Source organism: Oncorhynchus clarkii, chromosome 15 (genome assembly GCF_045791955.1).
Source record: "Oncorhynchus clarkii lewisi isolate Uvic-CL-2024 chromosome 15, UVic_Ocla_1.0, whole genome shotgun sequence".
In the NCBI taxonomy this organism is placed as follows: Eukaryota; Metazoa; Chordata; class Actinopteri; order Salmoniformes; family Salmonidae; genus Oncorhynchus; species Oncorhynchus clarkii.
The window spans coordinates 14,570,178-14,597,995 of record NC_092161.1 but is presented as its reverse complement, the minus strand read 5'-3'; the positions used below and the strand labels follow the sequence as shown (position 1 = coordinate 14,597,995).

At 39.8% G+C, this 27,818-nt stretch overlaps 2 protein-coding genes across 4 annotated transcripts; both read left to right on the top strand.

Annotated features, from left to right (window-relative positions):
• The first annotated feature begins 9,207 nt into the window (after positions 1-9,207).
• Positions 9,208-14,012, top strand: LOC139366927 (COMM domain-containing protein 3-like). The gene is made up of 8 exons (XM_071104682.1): positions 9,208-9,386; positions 10,087-10,198; positions 10,528-10,591; positions 10,710-10,744; positions 12,048-12,108; positions 12,259-12,315; positions 12,403-12,465; positions 13,713-14,012. The coding sequence occupies exons 1-8, from the start codon at positions 9,248-9,250 to the stop codon at positions 13,770-13,772; spliced, it is 591 nt and encodes a 196-aa protein (XP_070960783.1). The 5' UTR covers positions 9,208-9,247; the 3' UTR covers positions 13,773-14,012.
• An 888-nt stretch (positions 14,013-14,900) lies between these two features.
• On the top strand, positions 14,901-23,905 carry LOC139366925 (polycomb complex protein BMI-1-A-like). Of its 3 annotated transcripts, none has more exons than XM_071104679.1 (10): positions 14,901-15,262; positions 19,238-19,368; positions 19,696-19,792; positions 20,032-20,087; positions 20,333-20,383; positions 20,795-20,903; positions 21,169-21,214; positions 21,505-21,603; positions 21,849-21,929; positions 22,419-23,905. In XM_071104679.1, the coding sequence occupies exons 2-10, from the start codon at positions 19,251-19,253 to the stop codon at positions 22,746-22,748; spliced, it is 987 nt and encodes a 328-aa protein (XP_070960780.1). In that variant the 5' UTR covers positions 14,901-15,262; positions 19,238-19,250; the 3' UTR covers positions 22,749-23,905. The 3 variants fall into 3 exon arrangements, with proteins under 3 accessions (XP_070960780.1, XP_070960782.1, XP_070960781.1); XM_071104681.1 differs by lacking the exon at positions 14,901-15,262 and adding an exon at positions 18,083-18,189; XM_071104680.1 differs by lacking the exon at positions 14,901-15,262 and adding an exon at positions 18,294-18,506.
• The last annotated feature ends 3,913 nt before the right edge of the window (positions 23,906-27,818 follow it).

Sequence of the window (27,818 nt, the reverse complement as noted above, 5' to 3'; positions counted from 1 at the left end):
AGGTGGGGGGGGGGTGGCTAGCTCGCGCTCCTCACTCAAACCACACCACTGCCACCCAGCGGCCACTGTGTGTGTAGGCGCGTTGTGCGTGGATGCGAGTTCTTTGTTCTACACCCGACTGTAAACGAGTATTTACAGAAATATTAGCCTACTGGCTACTGTAATGAAAAAACATACAAATCGACTAGGCATATTTGAAAGAATGTAGGATTCAGCCGTGCACATCCCTTGTTCCCACCAGTCTCTTCGTGCTTTTCACCAGAACAATGGAACCGGAAGCACCTTTTCTTATTAGGCTTCTGGTGTAATGCACATAATTTAATTAGACCTACTGCCCAGATATGCTAATGAGATACTTAACGAGGAAACAGTAATTACCATTATAGATCTCTCTCTCTCTCTCTCTCTCTCTCTCTCTCTCTCTCTCTCTCTCTCTCTCTCTCTCTCTCTCCCTCCCTCTGGCTCAATTCAATTCTCTCTCGCTTTCTCTCTATCTCTCAATTCAAAAGGCTTTATTGGCTTCGGGAAGCATATGTTTAGGCCTACATGTTTCTCTCTCTCACCCTCTCACCCTCTCACCCTCTCTCTCTCAGGGCATTTTTTCATCAGATACGATAAGATGAGTGCGTCCTTTAACAGGATTAATCATCCATCTAAATGTCCCACTAAATTAAATGAACATCCATTCCTCTCTGCCTGTCTGTCACCAGATATCTGCTGGATGATCGGAAGACAATGATATTTGTGTTGTTTGACTTGTCGTTTGAGAGAGAGAGAGAGAGAGAGAGAGAGAGAGAGAGAGAGAGAGAGAGAGAGAGAGAGAGAGAGAGAGAGAGATTTTTGTTGTTTTTCACTTTATATTTTCACTTTGTATGTTGTCTATCTCACTTGCTTTGGCAATGTTAACACATGTTTCCCATGCCAATAAAGCCCTTGAATTGAATTGAATTGAATTGAGAGAGAGAGAGAGAGAGAGAGAGAGAGAGAGAGAGAGAGAGAGAGAGAGGGGGAAAGAGAGAGAGAGGGGGAAAGAGAGAGAGAGGGGGAGGAGGGGAGGGGAGGGGGGATAAGAAATAAAGAACATAAAGTCAGTGGAGGTATTGGTCTAAAAAAGACAACAGATAGGAGAATTATAACATCACACCTAAACTGCTGACCTTTAGGCCTATAAAACATTTTTACAATCTTCAAATCAAATCAAATGTTATTTGTCACATGTGCTGAATACAACAAGTGTAGACCTTACAGTGAAATGCTTCCTTACAAGCCTTTAACCAACAAAGCAGTTTTATTAAGAAAAGTAAGTGTTAAGAAAGTATTTACTAAGATAAACTGAAGTAAAAAATAAATATATAAAAAGAAGAAAATAGTAAAATAACAAATAATTAAAGAGCAGCAGTAAATAATAATAGCGAGGCTATATACAGGGAGTACCGGTACAGAGTCAATGTGCGGGGGCACCGGTTAGTTGAGGTAGTACGTACATATAGGTAGCGTTATTAAAGTGGCTATGCATAAATAATAACAGAGAGTAGCAGCAGAGTAGAAATGCGGGTGGGGGAGGGTCAATGCAAATAGTCCGGGTAGCCATTTGATTAAATGTTCAGTCCTATGGCTTGGCGGTAGAAGCTGTTAACCTGTCTAGGACTGGGCTTCCGCTAAGCGGAATGAAATTGCAGGGCGCCAATGAAATTGCAGGGTGCCAAATATAAATCAACAGAAATCTCATAAATCAAATTTTTCAAACATACAAGTATTAGGAATCATTTTAAAGATAGAATTCTTGTTATCCAGCCACAGTGTCTGATTTCAAAAATGCTTTACAGCGAAAGCTCCACAAACGATTATGTTAGGTCACCACAAAGCCACAGAAAAACCCAGCCATTTTCCCTTCAAAGAGAGGAGTCACAAAAAGCACAAATAGAGATAAAAATTAATCACTAACCTTTGATGATCTTCATCAGATGACACTCATAGGGACATCATGTTATACAATACATGTATGTTTTGTTTGATAAAGTGCATATTTATATCAAAAAATCTAATTTTACATTGGCGCGTTACGTTCAGTAGTTCTAAAACATGCAGTGATTGTGCAGAGAGCCACATGAATTCACAGAAATACTCATTATAAATGTTGATGAAAATGCAAGTGTTATGCATGGAACTTTCGATACACTTCTCCTTAATGCAACCGCTGTGTCAGATTTTTAAAAAACTTTACGGAAAAAGCATAATCTGAGTACAGAGCTCAGAGCCCAAAACAGCCAAAAGAAATATCCGCCATGTTGCGCAGTCAACATTAGTCAAAAATAGCATTCACTTACCTTTGAGGATCTTCATCAGAATGCACTCCCAGGAATCACAGTTCCACAATACATTTTTGTTTTGTTCGATAATGTCCATCATTTATGTCAATTTATGTCCAAATAGCTTCTTTTGTTAGGAGGTTTGGTAAACAAATCCAAAAGCGCGTTCGGGTCCAGTCAGACGAAAAGTTCAAAAAGTTATATTACAGTTCGAAGAAACTTGTCAAACTAAGTATAAAATCAATCTTTAGGATGTTTTTCTCATAAATGTTCAATAACGTTCCAACCGGAGAATTCCATTGTCTGTAGAAAAGTAATGGAACGCAGGTCGCTCATGTGAAATGCGCGTGACCAGCGTGTGGCTCTCTGCCAGACCACTGACTCAACAAGCTCTCATCCGGTTCCACTTCACAGTAGAAGCCTGAAACAACGTTCTAAAGACGGTTGACATCTAGTGGAAGCCTTAGGATGTACAACATAACCCATATCCCACTGTGAATTCGATAGGGGCTGTGTTCAAAAACTACAACCTCAGATTTCCCACTTCCTGTTTGGATTTTGTCTCAGGTTTTTGCCTGCCATATGAATTCTGTTATACTCACAGACATCATTCAAACAATTTTAGAAACTTCAGAGTGTTTCCTATCCAATACTAATAATAATATGCATACATTAGCATCTGGGACTGAGTAGGAGGCAGTTTACTCTGGGCACGCTATTCATCCAAAAGTGAAAATGCTGCCCCCTATCCCAAAGAAGTTTTAAGAAGCCTTTTGGATATAGACTTGGTGCTCTGGTACCGCTTGCCATGCGGTATCAGAGAGAGCAGTCTATGACTAGGGTGGCTGGAGTCTTTGGCAAGTTTTAGGTCCTTCCTCTGACACCGCCTGGTTTAGAGGTCCTGGATGGCAGGAACCTTGGCCCCAGTGATGTACTGGGCCGTATTCATTACCCTCTGCAGTGCCTTGCGGACTGAGGCCCGAGTAGTTGCCATACCAGGCGGTGATGCAACCAGTCAGGATGCTCTTGATGGTGTAGCTGTAGAACCTTTTGAGGATCTGAGGACCCATGCCAAATCTTTTCAGTCTCCTGAGGGGGAATAGGCATTGTCGTGCCCTCTTCACGACTGTCTTGGTGTGTTTGGACCATGATAGTTCGTTGGTGATGTGGACACCAAGGAACTTGAAGCTCTCAACCTGCTCCACCACAGCCCTGTTGATGAGAATGGGGGCGTGCTCAGCCCTCCTTTTCCTGTAGTTCACAATCATCTCCTTGGTCTTGATCACGTTGAGTGAGAGGTTGTTATCCTGGCACCACACTGCCAGGTCTCTGACCTCCTCCCTATAGGCTGTCTCATCGTTGTCGGTGATCAGGCCTACCACTGTTGTGTTGTTGGCAAACTTAATGATGGTGTTGGAGTCATGCTTGGTCACGTAGTCATGGGTGAACAGGGAGTACAGTAGAGGACTGAGCACACACCTCTGAGGGGCCCCCGTGTTGAGGATCAGCGTGGCAGATGTGTTGTTACCTACCCTCACCACCTGGGGGCGGCCCGTCAGGAAGTCCAGTTGCAGAGGGAGGTGTTTAGTCCCAGGGTCCTTAGCTTAGTGATGAGCTTTGAGGGTACTATGGTGTTGAACACTGAGCTGTAATCAATTAATAGCATTATCATGTAGGTGTTCCTTTTGTCCAGGTGGGAAAGGGCAGTGTGGAGTGCAATAGAGATTGTGTCATCTGTTGGGGCGATATGCAAATTGGAGTGGGTCTAGGGTTTTTGGGATGATGGTGTTCATGTGAGCGATAAACAGCCTTTCAAAGCACTTCATGGCTACAGACGTGAGTGCTACAGGTCTGTAGTCATTTAGGCAGGTTACCTTGGTGTTATTGGGGACAGGGACTATGGTGGTCTGCTTGAAACATGTTGGTATTAGACACTTGCCAGTTGTTGGTATTAGACACTTGCAAGACACTTGCCAGTTGGTCAGCGCATGCTCTGGGTACACGTCCTGGTAATCCGTCTGGCCCTGTGACCTGGTGAATGTTGACTTGTTTAAAGCTCTTACTCACATCGGCTACGGAGAGCGTGATCACACAGTCGTCCGGAACAGCTGGTGCTCTCATGCATATGCTTCAGTGTTGCTTGCCTCGAAGCGCGCATAGAAGTCATTTAGCCCATCTTGTAGGCTTGTGTCAATGGGCAGCTCATGTCTGTGCTTCCCTTTGTAGTCCATAATAGTTTGCAAGCCCTGCCAAATCGGACAAGCAGCGGAGCCGTGTAGCAGGATTCAATCTTAGGGGGCATTGCGGGATTTCTTGGTTAGAATCCTGCTCCTTGGAAGTAGCAGCTATAGATGTATTTCTGTGCTGATTCTAATAATGCATGCCTTATTTGTGTCTACTAAAAAGTGGAGGATGACCTGACTTTCTTTGGTCATAACTACCCGTGTTATGGTGTTATGGATGCGTTATATAGGTTGGTCACGTTATAGCTTCAATGCAATGAGAATATGATTAGGGCAGGTCGCCAACCCGGGGGCACGACACGCCCCCTCTCTCTGTCTGTTTCCTCGCGCCTCGCAGAATGCGCAGTGCACTCAGAAATTAGAGCTTTGATCTCATTGTTGAACAAGTATATCTTCTTAACAGTGTTTTCTCAACAAAAATCACTTTTTGATGATATGTTCTTTGTTACAAATGTTCTTTCTAACAATCACGTGGCATTAATAGGCCTGCTTGCTGTTTAATTGGCCTGGCCTGCAACCTCATAATAGTATGTCGTTGGACAGCGTTTTCACTTTTCAGAAGACATTTACAAAAATAAAATACAAAGGCTCACTGTCACTGACTCTTCGACGTGAGCACATACTGTATAGTTAGTTACCTTTGAATGATAAGGACATCTGTGGTCCTTCAATAACACATTTAAAACAGAAAATAACAAGAGGAATTCGCCCCTCAAAACTTTTCACTTTAATCCAAAACTCAATTAACAATTATAAGATATTCACATAAAGTCACAATTAATCAATTTGATCATTAACAGTTCATTGACACATCCTTATGTGTAGGTCGTAATTAAAGGCAATTTATATGAATATAAATAAATCATATTTGATTTATTGTAAAGCCATCCACCAATGTCACATGTCAATTCACATGGGTGACTAAGATTTAAATGTAGGCCTATACTTTTAATCAACTCTAAGGATCCTTTGGTGAAGTATTCCAAGACCATATCTAGTCCAATCTGCAATGAACACGTTTTGAGTTGATTCAGTCACATGGCATGTATTTGGATTAGAGGTCTAATTGAAATGTAATTGATTTGAATTTATTCACCTATTTACTTAGGCTGCTTAGACTAGTCCTGTTTAGAGCCATTTCAGGCCCAGATGTATGTGTTTAATCTGCGTCCGTGCTCTGCAGTTATTGACAAAACCGAAACAGTCTCATATTATTTCAGGCTTTTAAGCGTCACTGGCTCTGGTATTATAGTTACAATTTGCTATACGTCATGATAAAAATAAAACAATACGTATTTGAAAACTAAAATTGAGCTAGTAGTTGACACTACCGTTATTTATTTTTCTAACGCCTGCTTGTACAACTATATTTATTTTATTTTGTACATGTCGATGAGTTTATAATATTCGGACCCGCAGTGTACAGGCTATTTTTATTCGGCATAATGTGAGTCATTCAACTAAAATATTCGGTGACCCCCCCCCCATAGGCTTCTTATTTTTTAGTTGAAGAATTAATGCGTAAGAAACCATCTACAAAATACTGAATCCATGGAGGCGACGAGATGAGTATAACTCATTGACGTGAGAAAAACATTTTATATAATATTTGATGTAAACTAATGTAAAATATATTGATAAATGCAATATGGCCAAACACCAAGATCTCTTTCTCTGTTCCAGACATGTTAAGTGGGGCAGGCCTGTCCAAAGCCTTATGTTTGTTTCCTGAGTAAAACGGTTAGAGTAAATATATTCAAGAGCTTCGTTATACATCCACGATTATTACAGAAAAATACTAACATCATGTTTTGGAAAGCTCTACTTTTTTAAAACCAGACTGAGTTTGGCAGTTGGCATCCATGCGTTTTTGTATCCTCGCATGGGCGCAAAACCGATGGCTGACATCTGGTTATGATACATTCAGATTTAGACAAAACACATTTCATCTTTAAATTACAATGATTTGAAGGAACATTTGAAATTGATGAACTTTTTAACAAGAGTTTCTAAACAGAAGCTTTCGAGTTTGATATTAAGACTTCATGCTTACCTTGATATATAAATCCAATCGATATTGGTTTGTCCAGAAATAGGACAATTAGAATAGGCTATAAAGGGCTCTCCCGTTTGGGGAATTATCAGTGAAACTATCAGGCAAGATGTCACCGAACAGCTAACAGCTGAACGTCATATATCAAGTAAAAGGATATGAATGGATTGTTTTGAAATCGTCGCTGTTTGGGTGTGGACAGCATAGCCTACACCCAACAACATTTTTAGGCTATAGGCTATGTTATTCTGGCTGTTTCTAATCATTGGAAATCGGTTTGGCATCAAACGACAGTCAGTGGTTATAATGCAGATTTATGCATATTCTATTATTGGCCGTCGGCTATTGACCGTCGGGACAAATGTAGATTTATCTATGAACTCGCGGATGATTAATGGTCAGCGGAATCCCACGGACAAAAGTGGGCTAGTTAGAAAGAGCATGAGGCGCAGGACAGAGCCAGCTAGATGACAAAGTAAAAAAGTAACGAAAGATGTCCAGTGTCAAAAACGTTTTTTTTTTCTGAGATGTGTCCCTAGCCTCCAGAGACAAAAAATAAAAGGGTTAACCGGTTGTTACTGAGTTAAAAATAAAATAAAGCAATTTCTCATAGCAATCGGTTATATTGTCATAAAGAACAACAATAGCAATTTGCAATATTCAATGTTTAGCTGACATTTGGATATTGGCAAATATATTGAAGAAAAAAGTTGGGAGCCCTTGCACTGTCTGGGATGACCCAGGAGAGCCAGCCAGATGAGAGGTCATGATCTTTGACCTTTACCAGCTCCAGGTTGTCTTTCTCCTGTAGATGCATGCATTGCAAACTAATTTGGTTTATCGTACAGGAGACTGGGTCTCCAACCCGGATCTAGCGACTGTCAAGCCAACACCTTAACCGTTACGTCAAGAGGTCCAAACCTCTTGATGAGGTAGACATCGCTAGATGTTGGGTTAAGGTTGCTACATTACCCCCTTCCTTCTGGAGAGCATGTCCCCACATCTCTCAGACTCTCTGATGGCCCCGCGGCTGGCATCCTACTTCTGAGGATAGGTCCGAACCTCTTGATGAGGTAGACATCGCTAGATGTTGGGTTAAGTTTGCTACATTACCCCCTTCCTTCTGGAGAGCATGTCCCCACATCTCTCAGACTCTCTGATGGCCCCGCGGCTGGCATCCTACTTCTGAGGATAGGTCCGAACCTCTTGATGAGGTAGACATCGCTAGATGTTGGGTTAAGGTTGCTACATTACCCCCTTCCTTCTGGAGAGCATGTCCCCACATCTCTCAGACTCTCTGATGGCCCCGCGGCTGGCATCCTACTTCTGAGGATAGGTCCGAACCTCTTGATGAGGTCGCTAGGTGTTGGGTTAAGGTCACTAAAATATGTTGTGTTTGGGACAAGGTTCTGAATATTGTTATGTTGTCTTTGGGACAAGGTTCTGAATATTGTTATGTTGTCTTTGGGACAAGGTTCTGAATATTGTTATGTTGTCTTTGGGACAAGATTCTGAATATTGTTATGTTGTCTTTGGGACAAGGTTCTGAATATTGTTATGTTGTGTTTGGGACAAGGTTCTGAATATTGTTGTGTTGCCTTTGGGACAAGATTCTGAATATTGTTATGTTGTCTTTGGGTCAAGGTTCTGAATATTGTTATGTTGTGTTTGGGACAAGGTTCTGAATATTGTTATGTTGTCTTTGGGACAAGGTTCTGAATATTATGTTGTCTTTAGGAAAAGGTTTGGAATATTGTTTTACTACCAAACTAGCCCTCAATGCAACTGTCTCTTTCATGATCTATTCAGATAGTAGGCCTAATTAGTCCAAACATGATGGGCCTTCCTCAGGGTTGAAAAACTGATTTTCATTGAAGGGAAATAATATGCCCTGTCTTGAGAAATGGGCTATAAGGTCCAGACCAAAGTAAATGTAAGCCTAGGACTAAAGTAAGCCTAGGACTGAAGTAAGCCTAGGACTAAAGTAAGCCTAGGACTGAAGTAAGCCTAGGACTAAAGTAAACCCAGGACTAAAGTAAGCCTAGGACTAAAGTAAGCCTAGGACTGAAGTAAGCCTAGGACTAAAGTAAGCCCAGGACTAAAGTAAGCCTAGGACTAAAGTAAGCCTAGGACTAAAGTAAGCCTGGGACTAAAGTAAGCCTAGGACTAAAGTAAGCCTGGGACTAAAGTAAGCCTAGGACTAAAGTAAGCCTAGGACTGAAGTAAGCCTAGGACTAAAGTAAGCCTGGGACTAACATAAACATAAGATTACTTAGTTAGGTTACCCTCCAACTTCTTCTGAGTGCAATGACGTCACGACTATCAGTTCACCACCTCGAAAAGACCTTTGGAAATGGGGCAACAAAAGATGTAGTGCTCTGTCCTGTAGCCTCACATGCTCAATCATGATTTAGACCTACTTGAGAATAAACTATGCCAATATATTTTTCCTGAATGAAAGATAGGACTACTGTAGCCTAAATGAAACGTAAATACGCGATACATTGTGAAACTATAGATGTTTTCACTTCTGTACAAGCAGTGAATGAACGCCGTGTGACTGTCTTATTTTATCCGTTCTGCATGCAGTGTCAGCTGATCGCGTCACGTGATCCGGTGTCGTGGGTCATTCCTCTCTCAAAATGGAGTTGTCTGAGTCGGTGCAGAAAGGGCTGCAGTCTCTAGCAGACGCGACGTTTTTCGACATGAAAACCTTCTCAGTGTTCATAGAAGTGGCTTTTCGCAGTTTGCTATCAGCCCATGCAGATCGTAGTGTTCTCGGTAAGACCGCTCTGCCTTCCCTTTTTCGTGTCGCCGTTTGTTTCTGCTGCTTCCAGAGCTTCCGGTTTATTCCCAGGTTGATTTGAAGGCTAGCATCATCAGCTTGAAAGCTAGCTTTATCAGAAAATCTCAATCTTGGAATGTACGATACAGTGTAACACCCATCGATCTGAAACGTATCAAATGTAACAGTGTTCGTATCCTTCATGTTTTAATTGGTAGCGTAATCGGATACTTTGTAGCTAGTTATGGCCAGGAAATGTGACAATAGGCCTACTGATAAGGCTAGTGAGGGTGCAGGCTTGGCTACCGTTCTAAAATGATGATTTTAGGAAGCAATCTGGAACCAAAAACTTGCAAATGGCATTGCTCCCAATTACGACATTTTAGATTTTTATGAAGTTTTATGTTTCTAGTTATAGCCGAAAAGAGTGAATTAATTGGGCTATAGAATTTATTGTGTGTGTGTGCTTGTGTGTGTGTGTCCCCGCGCGCGCACGCTACATAATGTTGCATGTTGTTAATTTGCATGACCAATTTTATCTGTTTTAGTTAAGTTTAGGTTACTGGAACTGGAGAATATACACTCTAAAGATGATTAGGCTCACTATAAAACGATACAACAGTTCAGAGAGATTAGGATACAGTTATTATAGATGTGATGTATAACTAACTGGTAATTGATTTTCTCTGATCATAGATCAGCCTGAATTTAAACGTCTTGACCAGAAGTTGCTGAAACATTGTCATACTGCTGCCACGACCTGCATACTGGAGGGGGTCAAACAAAATTCTGACAAATCCACTATAAGGTAACGCTTGGTCTGTCCTGTTATATTATTGCAAATGGAGGTTGACCTCTGAAGTTGGTGAATAATTAATCTTGACGGTCCCCCAGAGCCTGGGGACAATGTTGGAGGAGAATAGACCTAGACCATATTTTACTGTCCACACAATGTTGAGGGCTTGCCTTTGGCTTGATAAGATGATGCATGACAAAATGTGGAGCACTCTGCCATCGAGATTATTCCACTTCACCGCCTACAAATCAAATCAGCTGGTCTTGATCAGGAAAAAGACAGCGTGAGTTCATTATGATTACTGTATTGATAAAAAATGGGAGCTGATTTTGTCATTGCAGTGCGTGCCTGGAGGATGTTGGTTTTGATGCGGAGAGAACAGAAGTTTTCTACACTATGTACCAGGTGATAACTAACTTATTATGTTAATAGCATGTTAATACCTTCTCATTGCAACGAAGTTCATTTGAAATCCATTCCAGATCTCAACCCCCAAACTGTCTTTTTTTAATGTGTTCTCCAGAAATGTAGAAGTGATCTGGAAACTCTATTGTCAAGGTGAGATTATGTCTGTATTTCCTCTAGGCCAATTTGTAATGCCATAACAATTGATGACTGGAATTATTGTGGCTGAAGCTTTGAGTGGACAAATCTACTTGATTTAAAAATAAAATACTATATTGTCTGTTTGTACAAAAATACTTCTGGGTCACCACAGTACAGATATGTTTGTTCACTGTGGGCCCACATTCTAACACATCTCAGCAATTGATTTGTGTTCTGTTTCTTATATGGCTCATGACATCACTTTAGTGACATGACATCACTTTAGTGATGATGCAGTTTACACTTCATTAACACCCCTGTAGTCCTACAAATGGTATTGATCTCTTCCATTGACATTTTCCAGTAATATTATATATTTTGCCCAGTACACATTCCCATCCCCATTGAAACATCATGTACAGCCTAAAATAGAGGAGTGGACATTAAAACCATATAGAGGTTTTCATTGGATACAAATGTGTTTGTTTAATGTTTGAGTCATAGAAGTTTTGGGGTTTATTTCAAATGTATTGAACAGTTACATTTAGACACTGTGACATCAGAAAATATATATTCTTAATTTTCATAAACCCAGATGAGTAAACTGAATAAGCTTGATTAGCATCGTTGCAATTAATGTGATTATTTTACACCATTTTTAGCTCAATTAAAATTTACAAGTTTATAGCTTCTGAGCTGTCAGCACATTGACCATATCCTTCAATATTTTTATGCTTCACTTTCCTAGAGAGCAGCAAACTAGGCTATGGAACTAGTCTAAATTAGTTCACATTTATTTGTGACTTATATTTTCACATGATGCATGATCTCTTGATCGTTTAAGATTGTTGAATTGCCATGCAAATGTGACATGACATTTTGGTTCAAACAAATACTTTGAATCTGTTTATTTTCCTTGGAGAAAGTGCAGTTATTTTACGAGGGGAGTTTGTTTGTAGCGCATTGAAATACGCTGCTTTTACGCTGTAATTAATCAAAACGAGTGGCCCCTTTGTCTTCATCCTGACAAACAAACTTCAGAAATCTGAAAACTGTTTCTCTGGGCCTGTTCCCCATAGGGCTCCAGCAGTGATAAGACGTTTTTGATTTTTACACGTAATATCACTAACGCTTGGAATGACTCTGGTTTAAATAAACAAAAACATTTTTCATTTAATAAGGCTACCGTTGAACAGCCTATAGATACATCTATATTCATGGGATCATGAATGCATGCTCATTTGCCTTGTGAATATAATATTTTAATATTATATGTATCGGGTAGGCTAATTCAGTATTTTGGTTATCGTTTTAGTTTAGGGAGATGCCCACCTCATATCAATGACGTGTCCTGGCGCCTGGAGTACTGTATCAAGGTATTGGTTGGTGATAAACGGCAATACGATCAGATAATTATGGTTTCTAAATCATATAGTGACTCGATAGAGCTACATATGCATATATATATTGGATACAAATGTGTTTGTTTATATATATATATATATATAACTTTGTTTCCATGACAGAACGGGCATGTGCATAAGGTCAACGAGCCGTCCTATCTGATTTCATTAAACGTTGAGGTATGTTCCTTTCCAGAACCCAATGATCTAAAAATGTTTGGTATTTAAACGTGTCATCATAACCTATGTTAGCCTATACTTTTACAGAATGCCAACAACGGAGGATCGTCAGAAGATCTACATTTTAGCTGCACGATGGAGCAACTTCAGGTAGCTAATGTGTTGTTGCAGCCTATATGGAATGTGGGTCGATCCATTAGTTGGTTAAGTTAATTTCACAGAAAGGCTGTGATAGTGTTTGACATACAATTCTGAATGTGCTATTGAGTTGAATAGACAACACTGTATTTTCCAATTCAGCATTTGGCTCCTTTACAGATCTGTAGGCCTATATCATGAGCGTTTAGGTCCACGTGAATGAGCACAAAGACAATCACACGGAGAAAAAGAAAAACGTTTCGTTTGCAGCCTGCAATTCAAATGATTATTACACTTTTTATTGAATAAGATGTCTTTCAACAATGTGTATCTAGATGGGTGTATATCTAGTAGATTTAGCAGAGATGTAAATCTTATTCTACAAAATAGCTGTATTTTAGTCCATGTGCAGTAATCTCATTTCAATATTGTTCTGGAGACGGTTCGATCCATCGGGTTTGACCTTTTTTTCCCCTCCAATTTATTCTAAATATGCATCTATTTAACAGAAAAACAATGGTGATTTCAATTCACATTTTTAAGTAATATCTCAAATTGTCGGTTGCCAAATCATCCATTTTCTGTGTGGATATTGATGGAAAGACTCGGCGGTTCAGCTTTTTTGACAGGGCATGCAGTAGTCTCAGGATTTAAAAGTTTAGCCTAAACTTATTCTTATCCTAAAACAAAAAGTCTCAATTGCGGCATGTTCTTTAAATTTTTGCTTAATTGAGTTCGATGTAAGCCAAATCCCTTATATTTTCAATGTCTTCACTGCGACCTGAGGTTGTCTGCTTCAACATGTCAATATCTCATGCTTTGGCTTCTTCACTACATTTAACCATGTAGCTAAAGCGTCTATCCTTCTATCCAGTTAGTTGCATTGAAACAGCCCCATAATGTATTTGGAAGAGTTTACTTTGTGCCAAGAGATAGGGAGTTTGTTAATGTGTTCGGAACACTGTTTTGACCCTTTTGGGTGAGGTGAACCTGAACGGTTGCATTCCTTTTTAGTTGAGGAACATTGTTATAATAAAAAATTACGTTATGAATTTAAAAGGAATCGACTCCCATCCTGCCAGGTTTTAGCAGAACATTTCTTGGTAATCTGATGGATTACATGGAATGACTGAGGCAAGGTTATAATTTATATTCAACATAGTTTCTGCAGTCAGCGAGGGAAACCATTAAATGGTTTGTGATTCAAACTCTCCCTCATTCACTGTTTTGTAGAGGACTGACTGTGACTTTGTTTTCAGGATTTGGTGGGAAAGATGAAAGACGCTGCCAAGAGTCTCGAGAAGGCTACGCAGTTGTAAACTTGCGTTGTGCTCGAAGCGCCCTGCAAGAACTGTGGAATCCGGTTTCTCACGTGACCCCTCTTCTCATCTGCTCCACTCTTCTCTCTTCTCAAAGCAATGAAATTCAGCGATTTCAAGCGGTGTTGATATTATTTGTGTCCGCATTGTATTTTATACAAATTTCTTTCGTAAGTATATATACAGTTGGTTGTCCGTTCTGCAAAGATGTATTGTTATCAATAAATACGTTCAATGAAATGCATGTTTTTTTTCTGGGAACTTGCAGGCTGAAGAGGAGAGGAGCAAAATGATATTAAAGAATGTTATATAGTCCAAGGCACATCCTTCATATCATCTCTAGATATGTAGTCTATGTAGAGAACACTTTCTGCCTGATATGAGCTTGTAGGTATTTTGGAAAGAGACTTTGCCAAAGGAGGATTTGTGCCACATGACGACGAGAGCTGAAGGGGACAGGTATTTGTATCAAACAAATAATCCAAATTGGAGAGAACCTCGTGTCAATGGTGAGGATGTCGTTACATATCTAGTTTATAAACTGGTGTCAATGCACTGTGGCAGTCATAATGGCTGGCCAAAGGGAACTGCATAGTCTACAGTTTATGGTTCAGAGACTCGTCCTATAGCCGAGCGATTGTAGCCTACAATACTTAATATTCTTAAACATTGGAAGATGCCCCTCTTTTCAGGTCGATCCTAAATTAGTACGCTATGGGGTCATCGGTTATGGAATATAAACACCGTAGCTAAAGATTTCCATCGGCTCTGGTATGGTATGTTGGCAAAGGTATCCAAAGCATTTATGACAAAGACGCATTTTGCCAAGCTCATTCTTTTGGAAATAGACATGGGGGAGGCACAGAATAGAAACGGGAGTTGGAAAAACGCACGCTGGCTATTGTTTAGAAAACATCGGTGCTGTATGTTGTCGCTTTAAGTGCCACTAAAACGTTCAAAGCAAATGACCCAATCAGTCAACATGATGGGCTTTGGATAACCTAGATATTATTTGTGTCATTTTCCAAAGCATCATGAATTGGCGAGCCTTCCGAATACACCGACACTAATTTCCAGGCCACCCTTAAGGAATCATAGCACGTGACCAGAGCGGGGCGGTCGAACTACAAGCCATTTTGGGGACGGTGTCAGTTTCTACGGAGCCACACTGCTGCATTTTTCAAAGAGCCGATTTTGGAGGCAAAGTAATCAGGAACGCAAACACACCATTCGGAACGCACAGTCAAAAGTCTGAAATCTTCGACAACGGAGGACACTTTACGCACCTAAAGTGCACAGCAGGAGAAAAATACGAATTTTACGCATCTGAAATGAGCCCGGGGTTGCCTTGCACTCTCCGCAATTGACAGCGTCTGCAGCTCGTTCGTTTCAAGATGGCGGCTGAGCTCGAATTAATTTACTGCTGATCGCCTCCTAACTTTCATTGTCTCTCCGTCTCCAGTCTCGCAGATCGCCAGCCGAGTCTCTAGGTATGTATTATTCGATATATATTCTTACCAACGGACGAATAACGAGTGTGTTTTCGGCGTTTAATTGTGTTTTTCTACGGGTTTAAATGGGGTTCCAGGAGGTGGTGGATGTGAGGCTTTGACGGTGTCTCGCGCACACGGACGTGGAGCTCTGTCCTGGCACTGCTTTTTAAATTTGGTTCCCTTCACGCGTACGTCTTGGTTTTGTGTTCAATAAACCAGCGCACCACATGACGTAGTATTTCATGTAATGATCTGTTATGCGTGTCCACGGAGAGTGTTTCTGTGACATTTGTTAGATTTCCACAAAGTCGGTGATCTCAATCGAACGGGACGGAGATGGGTGAGGTGCTTACGGCAGCACACGGTTCAATGGTTCTCCTGGTTGGTTTGGTTCCATATACTGTCCCCATTTTATAGAAATATGATCCTTTGGATGTTGGGGACAGATCAGTGTGGTTGCATTACGCCCACGTCGCCAATTGTTGTTTTTATTAACTTAACTTCCCCCTTGGTGAACGGGTACTCAGTAGCCTATATGGTGGAGGGTAAACAATTTCAATTATTAATGAAAATATCGTCACCAACAGTTGTAAAATATGGATTTGAACGTACACACGCAAGCTGAGTGCATAACGATGTTGACGCACATGAATCATGCATGAAACCAATTTTAGGATTTTTCTTACGTTGGCTACAAAAGTCCATTGATTGATTGAGTACAAGGGTCTTGTCAAGTAGCTTACCATCTTGAAATGATCTGTAAAATTCAGATAGGCCTATTTACTATTGAGTTTTACCATCCGTAGCCTCCTTGATGTTGTATTGGTCCTTCATCAGCCAACATGAGTTTAGCGGATGTTTGATTTTTCCTCTGTTGAAACCAACACTCTGGACGCTTTATGTTAACTCACAGTAGAGCATAACATGTTTTATAAAGTGGGAACGTGCATAACAAATTAACCCTGCGAAGATCAGACATGTCAGACTAAGAACGTTTTACACAGTGCTAGAACATTCTCTTGCTGGATTGGTTTGATACACTATGTGTTTGCATGTATCGATGGCGTCTGCTACGTGTATGCCTTGCTTCGTAATAACATAGTTATGATCAGGTTATCAACCTGCACATGCTGAGTGGGAGATGATCTGTCATGTGGAAAGGTGCTGTTTGGTACTGAATATATATATCCTAACGTTGTTTGACAGTTGACAACCTACCAATAGAGGATTTATGTGGGAGTGAGGTTGCCAACGTCGGCGCTTGTATACTGTTGTTGTAGCTTGATTTATGTTGACACAATGTTTCTGTTTGTGATACTTGTTGAAGTACAACTTTGACGCCCAGGCAAAAAAAAAAGAGATTTCAAAGTTTACTTATTGATCAATTCTATAAAGTGAGGCCTCGTCTTTCCCATAGCGAAATTAATATCCGAAAATGGTGACGCAAATCCAGCTGCTGATGAATATAGATTAGGGTTCCATCCAAAAAATGTCGAGAATGGTGCAGGATATTATATATAGACCAAAACAGTCAGCACTCGAGGAGGAGGAGATAGGTGCTATACTGTATTATCTGTATTCATATTGTATTACCAGAGAAGAAATAGTGTATATTGTGTTTAGATTATACATGGTTGATGCTCCACTTTTCCTTAATTCTTTTGGGGGGAGACAAAAACCTGCCTGTCCTACATACCATTTTCAGCCATTCCTTTTATACCTAGAGAGAAATCCAGAGTTGCGCCATGCAACACACAGTTCATGCATGACCCAATGTGCTAGTACAGTACGCTAGAATGCAATTGGGATCCAATCTTACCAACATTGTTATTGATAATACCGCTGTTTTATGAGTCTCAACTAAAATGTATCTGGAAATACATTTTAGGATACTTTTTCCTCTAGTGCTTTATTGATGTTTTAGAGTTGTGTCCTGGGTAATATATACATGTGTTGTTCCATAGTGATGCTTGCAGAGGAAGTTACAATAGGCATGTTACTGCGTGGCAGCATTTACTTTACAAAGGCTCTGCTATGACCAGTGCCAGTTGTGCAAACATCAGCTAGTTAATCGATTGATGGCGTAACAGGCTGTTTGCGTTGCACACGATGCGTGACAGCCACTGTAATGACAGCCACTGTGATGGCAATGCGGGATCCTTCACTGCGTTTCATTCAAATATATGTTTTTAATGACAGGAAGAGTTGGGGTATTCCACACCAGTGGAGTCCATATCGGTATTTTTATTCATCTATTTTTCTCAATCTATTTGACATAAGTTGCATCCTTATAAAATGACGAGCCCGGTAGTTTTTTTTTCACCATACACGCAGAATCGTTCCAATTTATATAGCGCGAGCGTGCTGTTACGCATGACCAGCAGTGCCCATGTGACTATGTTTCTTGTTTGTTCGTGAGTTTTATTCCTTGTGCCAGGAAGCCAAAAGCTTCTGCCACACAGAATCAGTCCATTTCCCCCATGTTTTGACTGAAGGCTCAGACGGACGCAGACCCATAGTCGTTAAAGTTGGCACCGCAGTCACCATGTTGCAGAAAAAAAGCTAGTAGCCTATTAACGCCCCCCAAAAATGTCTACAAAAAATATTGTGGAACTTATTTAAAAAATGTCCCTCCCTCCAGACAGTGTTTTCGAAACCTTTTCCTACACTACATTGCTGTTACCTGCTGGCTTTTTGAATCTGGCCGTTATATGGCACTTAATTCGTGATCCATGTTGTGTTGGCTGATCAGTGGCGAGGTTTCTCTGGGGCTTCAACTTCATACGGGCAGAGAAAATACTTGGTCAATGTAATCTTAAGGTCGAGCCATGTTGTTATTGCACTGTGCCGCGCGCCCAGGCAGACTGCAGGATGCACACGGAAACGGCACAAGCAACGGAAAATATGTTTATCCAAACTAATGCGTAAGGCATGGGGATACGATTGGCTACCAGGAATTAGGAACCGAATGTAACTTGCGTCGGTGTGGAAATTGTTCCCGGTTGTCGGGAATCGCACTAATATATTCTAGCGAGGCGTTCTTTACAAAATGGCAGCCATGGTGTGGGGACTGACTGTACTCGCTTCGCGAGGGAAGGACTGATATTTATTTTCATAGCCTATTATTCGTCGTCACATTAGCATCAACGCGAGCGGTGATCGGTCTCCGAGCGAAGCAAGTCTCTCGGTATTGGTCACTGGCAAGATGCCAAGTAGTGCAACCTAAGTTGCCATAGAAACGGTAAGAATTTCCATGTGTGGTTACACCTGACACGGAGTGAATTACGGTCTGCCGCATCCTCAAAGGTTAAAGGATTCATTGAAGAATATCGTATTCAATATTGCAACTGGCCTGAATGATGTTGTCCATTATCATCGGGTTCCAATAGGCTAATAGAACGTTAGAACCCCTGTGCTTTGGCTCTTCTAAACGGAATCGTTAAAATAGACGAGCTGGTGTAGGTTGGCTACGTGAGTCTGTCTATACAGCGTTTCTTCGTGTGTAGGATTATATGAGATCCGTTGAGCGAGGACCGCCGTTCTCCCATATATATCTATAGTGGATCGCTGGGATGTACAGTATATATGAACAATCCCAATGAAAGGATGGATTTATGATAACGCAGTGCCCTCAACAAATCCACACGGATCGACTCCCACCAATTGCTACCTATCAATCAAGCTCTAGGTCAGCGTCTCAAAAACGCCCAACCTCTTCCCAGTTTATTATAGGCTACTATTAGCATAACGTATGGTGTTTTTCTACCAGTAGAACAACAAAACATCCTTCCAAATGGTTTAATGAACGACCGCTTGATCAAGCTGTGAAAGAACTGCAGACCCGATCGATCGATAGGCATTTATTGTTGCCGTCTGTTAAAAAAAAAAAAAGGATCCTCAATTTATAAAATGTTTATTATAGATATAGGATACCCGTTCCTGTTAGATTGTGACTCTTCCTCTCCCTCGCAGGTCTCTTCCTTCCATGACGATGCATCGAACGACCAGAATTAAGATAACTGAGCTGAACCCCCACCTCATGTGTGTGCTGTGCGGTGGATACTTTATCGATGCCACCACAATTATAGAATGTCTTCATTCATGTGAGTGACACAGGCTGAATACAGACACGGGAATTGGACCAGTCATGAAATGATGGTTGTAAATTCACACTATAGTATTTATATTTCACTCTTACTTTCTCTTCTCATGAATGCATTGGGTCTGTACTATTCACGTCAGATTCACTAGATGTAACAAAGTACAAATATAAAAAAAAATTAAAAAGTGTGGCAATGAACAACTCATCAATCTGAGATCCTAAGTGTCAGTTGCATTATTCATACCATATTTCAACTGTAGTGTGTTAGTGTAACAGAGTGTTATCCACTGATAAATGAATCCATCTGTTTTTTAAACTTGTGTTTCAGTCTGCAAGATGTGCATTGTACGCTATCTGGAGACCAGCAAGTATTGTCCCATCTGTGATGTGCCAGTACACAAAACCAAACCTCTGCTCAATATAAGGTAATGCATCACTTTGTTTCCTGGGAAAAACATTTTTCTATTTAGCCGTATTTTGTTTTGTCACATTTCTGCTGTTTGTTGCTATTATCCACCCAATGCAGTTAGATGTCATCAAAAGGATTGGTCTATTTCCATTAACTTTGGTAGGCTACTTTCTCGACATCTTTCAATTTATTAAAACCTCATAGCATGCAATGAGTTCTGGGTCAATATGACTGAGTATGAAAACTCTCTTCAAGGTCTGACAAAACCCTACAAGACATTGTCTACAAGCTGGTCCCTGGTCTCTTCAAAAGTAAGTGAAATCCCTCATATCAGTGATGGCATTGTCTTGTTCTCAGTGATGTCATCTGTATGTCCTGAATGGTTGATTATCCTGTTTAAAATGGGAGCTGCTGTCTCCCCTTGCTTGTCTCCTGTGGAAAATAGATGAAAACCCATCTACAGACACATGCTGAAATGGGTGCTATTTGTTTTGTGTTTTTAATCCCTATTCAAATAAACATTTGTGACATAGTTTTTTTTCCCCTCTTCTATTAGATGAGATGAAGAGAAGGAGAGACTTTTACGCAGCACACCCTTCTGTAGATGGTGAGTCTATTGGAAAGGTCAGCCAGGGTGCAAGTCCACTGGAGTTGTACCAAGTTAATTAATGTGTGTGTGTATATATGTTATATGTTATTCTCATGAAGTAGTTTTATTTCTAACCAAAACGGTTGAATAGGCTGTATTTATTTCCTGCTCCAGTAAGATTGTCTTGATTTTCGCCTCAAACTTCAATATATTATTAGCTGATTGTGACTAGGATTTCTGAGATCTCACTTTCACGGTTTTCAGTTTCGGAGGAAACTCTTGCAACTTGTTGATTTTGTGTGTGTGTGTGTGTGTGTGTGTGTGTGTGTGTGTGTGTGTGTGTGTGTGTGTGTGTGTGTGTGTGTGTGTGTGTGTGTGTGTGTGTGTGTGTGTGTGTGTGTGTGTGTGTGTGTGTGTGTGTGTGTGTAGCGACGACAAGGTCTAATGAGGATCGAGGGGAGGTGGCTGACGAGGACAAGAGAATCATCACAGACGATGAAATCATCAGCCTCTCCATTGAGTTCTTCGACCACAATAAGTATGTCAACAACATGTCTCTTACAGCCAGGCTTTTTGGAAATCATCCGATATACTTGAAAATGTCTAGGTGAATACTTATGGTTATTATAGTTCAGTGTGCTAAACTGATTAGCTCAGTTGTGTTAGTGTGTCTATTATTTAGTGTACATGAACGACTTCCTTTCTAGAATACTTTTTTTTTTAAAGTTACATTTCTGACCATGCAGATCTTGAGGTCATTATCAAGATGTTTTCTAACACAAGTGTGACATTGTTTTTCTCAGGGCTAAAAAGACAGGCGTGGCTGAGGACAAACAGTCTAAAGAACAGGTAGGCTGCCTACTGCTGAAGCTCAGGAGCGTTCCTCTGTCAGATAGTTCTGGATAGTTCTGACACTCTGTTGTTGGTTTCTGATATAGAGTTTTTCTTAAATCTGGGCCTTTAAAGAACTTGTCTTCAAATCCAACTGCATGTCTCATGTCTATTTTCTATGATGGAACTGGACATTATTAATACTTTAAAGTAGAAAACAAAATATAGTGTGTGCTGAAGTATCCCTCAAATCCAATTGTCTTTAGAAACTATCTACATTCTCAGGAAATCTGTGTGTCCTCCTCCAGGTCAATAATAAGAGGTATCTGCAGTGTCCTGCAGCCATGACCATCATGCACCTGAGAAAGTTCCTCCGCAGTAAGATGGACATTCCTTGTACCTATCAGGTAAAGATTTATCAATTTTATTTTTTAATTTGTTTGGCTTTTTAAAATAACACAGCCATATCTCTTGCATCACTTTTTTATTTATTTTTTTATTTTTAAATAAATAAGATGAATTTAGAAACATTAGTACAAATCACTGCAAGATGATTTGAAGATATAATATATCGGAGGACAATGGAAGTTGAATAGAAAAAAATACTACTTAGCCTATTTAATAAAATAATTGTGTAATTTCTACAATATAGGTTGAAGTGATGTATGAAGATGAACCCCTGAAAGATTACTACACATTAATGGACGTAGCCTACATCTACACTTGGAGAAGGGTAAGAAACATAACATTAAAGGGGACATTTATAAAAACAGTTGAAAAAGGTTTTGACTTTGAGCATAAAGTTATTTACAATGTAACAATGGAAATTGTGAACTCCCAGGCAAGGAAGTTATGTCGTCGTCCCCCCCCCCCCCCCCCTCACACACAGTGGGGACATTTATTATTTAAGAGGTGTATTGAATTCAAATTTCAACAGATTTCTTTGCTGTTTGTATTTAAAGGCTATGCACATGTTTTACCAAGCTGGATGATTTCGTTTTTAGTAAATAATTATGTAGACAAATTGTTATTTCAACATTTTTCTCTGTGATATTTACACGGCCTATAGGTCTACTGTGGAGTGTGGAATGCATGGAAGTTCACTATTCAAAGTTCAAAAGATTTATTTCCCATGAAAGGAAACATTTGAGAATTGCATGATCGCCCTGCAAGCATTAATTTTCTAGCCAGATTAGGTCTAAATATTACAAATATTTTTCAGAATGGCCCTTTGCCGTTGAAGTACCGCGTCAGACCGAGCTGTAAGAAGCTGAAGATGAGTCATCCGCAGCAGGAGGGCCAGAACAGCACTGGTCGGTCCGCTGAGAGCGACTCTGCCAGCGACAAAGCCTGCAGCCCTGCCGGCGTCCCCTCGACCTCTTCCTTGCCCGGCCCTGGTACCCCGGTGCAGTCCCCACACTTCCCCCACATCTCCAAACCCGTCAACGGCGCCTCCGCCTCGGCCCCTGCCCCTACCAGACCATTTCCCTTCGGAAACAAACCGCGGAAGGCCTCGCTGAATGGTTCTTCTTTGTCCTCGGGACTGGCCTGAAAACTGGGCCAACAGCCAATGCCAGACCGCTCTGCTAATATCTTCATGCCAATGTCGTTCCATTGTTGTAGATGCTCTCTTTTTGTTATCGTTGTTATAAATATATGATATATGTTTAATGTAGTGGAGGTGAAGCATTTCTATAGGAACATAGCAGGGTGGGACATTAAAGGAAAAATCTACTCTAACAATATTTTTTTATTTTTTTCTATTAGTACAGTTGATTCAGTTCAAAACTATTTTGCATGTTTGCAGTCAAGTTTTCAAGATAGGATGTTCAAGAAGCGAATTGTCACTTGCCACATCAACATCATGATGATGTGACATTTTGCTTCTTGAAAATCCTATCTAGAACTTGACTACTGACATGCTAAATAATCTGAGACTGTATTAACAGTGGAATAGTGATGACAAAAATATTTTTTTGTGGATTTTTCCTTTAAGTTAGTGAAAGGGATGTTGGCCACCGTGAAAATGTTAGACTGGTGGTGAATGGCAAATTAAGGTCCCCCAAAAGCTGCATTTTATTCGACAGATGTGACTGAAGATGGCCTTTATATTATTTTCTTTCAAGTTTTTTATTTTTTCAAATCAGAATGTGTGTTGATCCTATTTGAGGTGTGTATTTCGACATGGCGATGAAACCTTGTAGGCTTTACTAATATTTGAAATGGTTGCCTCTACATTGTTCTTTCGAATTGGCTTTTGGAAAGCATTTCACAAAGAAATATTAATCTATACAATGTGTAAACAACTATTGTTAGTGTTAGGCCCACGATTTTAGGGGAAAACATACGAAATATCTACGTAAATGTAGCCTGCAATGCTTTTATTAGGCTATACTCAAAATTGGAATCGAATTGCTTATAGCCTCAAACACCCTGAAGCCTTGCAGTCATCAAGCAGTTCAGAAAGTCAACACACACACACACACACACATGTATATAGCGAAATATATGCATATCTAATCAGCGATTGTCAAATACTTTGACCTGAACAGCCCCCCCCCCCCCCCCCCCCCTTCATTTCATGCTCGATGACAAATGTTTTGATGTCTCCGGTGTTCTTTGTATCTATCGCTCGATTATATGGACAACTATTGTATTGTTACTGTTGCACAGCATAAAAACATCTGAATAAATCATTTTACACTTAAAGACGCTGGGCTGTTTTTATTTTGGGATATCTGGCGGTGTCTGTATGTGCTTCTGTATTCATTTTTAAAATATCTGTCAAGGGCCTATTTGGACAAATTTCCCTAGATTTTAGTCTCTTTGAATGTTTTCATTTTGGTTTCATTCATGCATTGTTAAGTTAAATATCCGTTGTTTTGTTGTTCAAATAATACGAATTGGCAGACAAAGCAGACCACCAAGGACATGTTGAAAAGATGGACAGATGTCTCTTACTGGCGCAGCACTGATTTAATTGCATTCAAAAGAGACCACTACTCTCAAATATTCAGGTTTTGTTTGTTTTGAATAGGCCCAGAATATCATTGACTAAGATATTTTCCATCGCATTCAATATATGTAGCATAAAAAGGATTATAAAATTAATGGGTGAAAAAAATTGCTGCGAGAAAGTTCCAGGTTTTCAGTGAAGGAAATCTTCACATTTATTTAGGTGCATTTGAAACCTAAGTCATCTTTTTTTGTCAATTGCTTGTCGACCATCATGGAATAGAAAATATATTTCAGTATTCGAATTAAAATATGTTCCAATCTTTGTTTGACTTTCATATAATTTAAAGTTTTGCAATATACGATTTTATGTCGAGGTCATTTTCGTAGGCTATAAGAACGTGTAATTCATTAGGCTGACACCGGTGTGTCTTCAAACAAGATTAGTCTATCCCCCAAAATAAACACGTTTTTATTAGGTTACATGTAATAAAATAAAAGTATTACATTAAAATATAAATATTAAAGAAGTTCAAATTGGATCGTATTTTGCGGGTGGAAAGTTCGGGAAATAGGGATCAAGAGGACCAAGTCGTAGTCTGAAGCCGAAATCAAACGACTGTCCTATTCAATCACTTTTTTGATGGGTTTATAGTATTAATAAATGCGAGTCGTTAAGTTTTATATGCCCAGATACATTTATCTCATATTGTTACTGAGCTCGGGGATATTCAGGACCTGTCCACAGTTTATTCAGTGGTGAGCTGAAGGCCATGCATGGTATTAGGTTTGGGGGCGTTGATGTGCCTCATGTTGACTCGCAGATGCCATGATGTTACTTAATCTTACAATTCGAGCGATAGACAACTTTTGGGTGTGTGCAGGTTTTTATTTTGTGTAGCCTGCATTAGGCGACTGGTGAGTTGTTTTATCTAGCCCATACAGTAGGTCTACTGGCGTGACAGGCAAGTGGAGGTCATTAATGATACATGGTGCACCCAACAACCCTTCACTGGAGGGGCCAAGGTTTCTGGTGAGGTTGTTGCTTTAGCCTTTAAAATGTGACATGGTGGTGATGTGTTAGGATGTGTTTTTATTCAAGGCCGTTGGTTTTATGAAATTTACATTACATTTGACTAGTAATCTTGGTTGTGGTTGTGGTGACAGATAATATAGACATTGACATTTTTTAAAGGTACAATGCAGCTGTTTTTACATCATTATCAAATCATTTCTGGGTAACAATAAGTACATTACTTTGATTGTTTTACATTAAATAGGCCAACAAAGAAACAACAATTGCTTCTAAGCAAAAAAGCAATTTCTCAAGCAAAACATTTTCCAGGACTGTCTGGGTGGTTTGAGTGAGGGACTTAATTGGAGGAGCCTTATGAAAGGGATATGTAACCTGAAAACTAGCTGTTATTGGCAGAGATGTTTGAATCTATCTTTGTTTTTCTATTTAAGTGATAATGACGAGGAGCTGGTGTTTGAATGATATATTGGCACAGGTGTTGTTAGACCCGAGACAAGGCCAATATATCCTCAAATCACCGGCTTCGAGGGCATTATCACTTTTATACAACATGCTCAAATAATGACTGACATATTTTCATTAAAAACTTTATTCACATGAATTTATTCATACTATTTCTATCCAAGCCGGCTGGTCGTTCGTTCTATTGGTTCGGTTGCCAGAGACACGACCCAGTCGTTCAGGCTTTTTGTTCTGTATCTATGGACACAACCCAGTCGTTCAACCTAAATGTTCTATTGCCATACTGGCTGGACACTTTATTGTCCCTTGCTGGCTAGCTAGCCAACTGCGGCTAATTTACAGTCACATCAAGCATTGCAGCCAGAATAACAGCAAAGTAGTCTCATTTGAATTTGTTTAAGCTGTTCTCTAGTGACATTTTTTTGGATACATTCATAAGAATGAGCTAATGATGCCCGACTTCACCTGGTATAGAACATGTGCTCTCTCGTCAGAACACTGTTGTTCAGAGGAGCTAGCCAAAAACACAGCTAACACAATCACTTCAAACTGAAGCAGCAAAGACGACAAGCTAGCTGCATTTTGTTTCGTTTTACCTGTTTTCTATTGACATGTCCATAAAAGTGTTGATGATTCATGGTTTCGACTGGCTGAGAAAAGCTGCCTGCTTGTCTGTCTCATCCCGACTCCCGACCCCGACACTTTAATTACAATGGGACAGCTGGAGATCGAATTTCAATATTGAAACAATGTTGCAAATGTCAGAGAGACAGACTGCACGTTTTCTTCCAATCTCCGCTTTTGAAAACCAATTGCTAGTCTAAAAGAAATGGGAGATGATGTCTAGATGCTTTTTACAGTGGAGATCAATATTATAAATGGTCTGTCTGGGCTGATGAGACACAGAACAGAGTAAATAGGCATTTCAACTTTATTGCTTTAGCCGGTGGAAACTTGTGGAATGCGGTTTTAACCAATCAGCGTCCAGGACTAGTACAACAATTTATAGCGCAGGCCAAAACTCCACCCATGCAAAACGAGCTGAAATGTCAGGCGGTCTTTTCAAAAAGCTCTTACACTAAAAGGGTATCAGCATTTTCACAATTTCACAGTATTATTCCAACCTCAAAGTGTGAAAATATAAAACACAGAAAAATCACGTTTTTGACAGCACAGCCACTTTAAGCACTTTTCATAATTTTTCTCTTGGTCATCCACAACGAAAAATAGATACTGTTCTTTGGCCTCAGATATGTTATCCTGAAGTAAATTATACTTCCCTTCGACCAGCGTCTTCCATCAAATATCATTCCATTTAAATCGGACAAATATTTCGATGTAATATAGCCTTTTATACGATGTTTGCAATATGCTTAAATATATAAACCTATTTTATAAATCTACAGGCCTACATATTGAGCTACTGAATGTAATGTATGTTGTTGTAAGTCTAGGCCTAATGACTCAGCTATAGGCATATAGCTATGGTAACTGCAGATTGCCTACTTTGTCAAATAATTAGATACAGACCCTACTTTGAAATTGCCTAAATTGCTACGAGTTAGTTACATCTAATTAGCATCAATGCATTCCATGTAAACACAATTTATCTGTGCAATTTTAAACCAGTGTCTGTGAAGATTGCATAGAAGGGTTTGAGTGCACAATCACAAGATATTTTGCAATTGCCTGCTGCTTTTGTAGTTTTATGTTTTTATGAATGAATTGATTGATTGCGGGTCTAATTTTCTAGAACCTCTTTCCCAACTCATTCCTTCTCTGATCAATATTTGGATTTACTGATTTACTCAAAATAAATGTACAGTAATTTAATTCATGCTGAATTTCCCAAGTGGACATAAATTAGACCCATGTATTAGCCTAATATTGTTAATTTTTACAATCTGCTGAAATATTTCGTCATGAAACGACTTAGCTTTTTCATCTGTTGTTTTTAATTAAAACAATTCAATATGGCCTACATATATCAAATGTTCTTAATTAAAACACTTCAATATGGCCTACATATATCAAATGTTCTTAATTCCTAGTAGAATAAAATCAATTTGAACACGTTTCTAATGTATGGTTTCTCTTGTAGCCGAGAGTATAGAATATTGTCTTCATTAATTTGTCTAATAATATGTGAGCAACTTTGGAGGTGTGCAC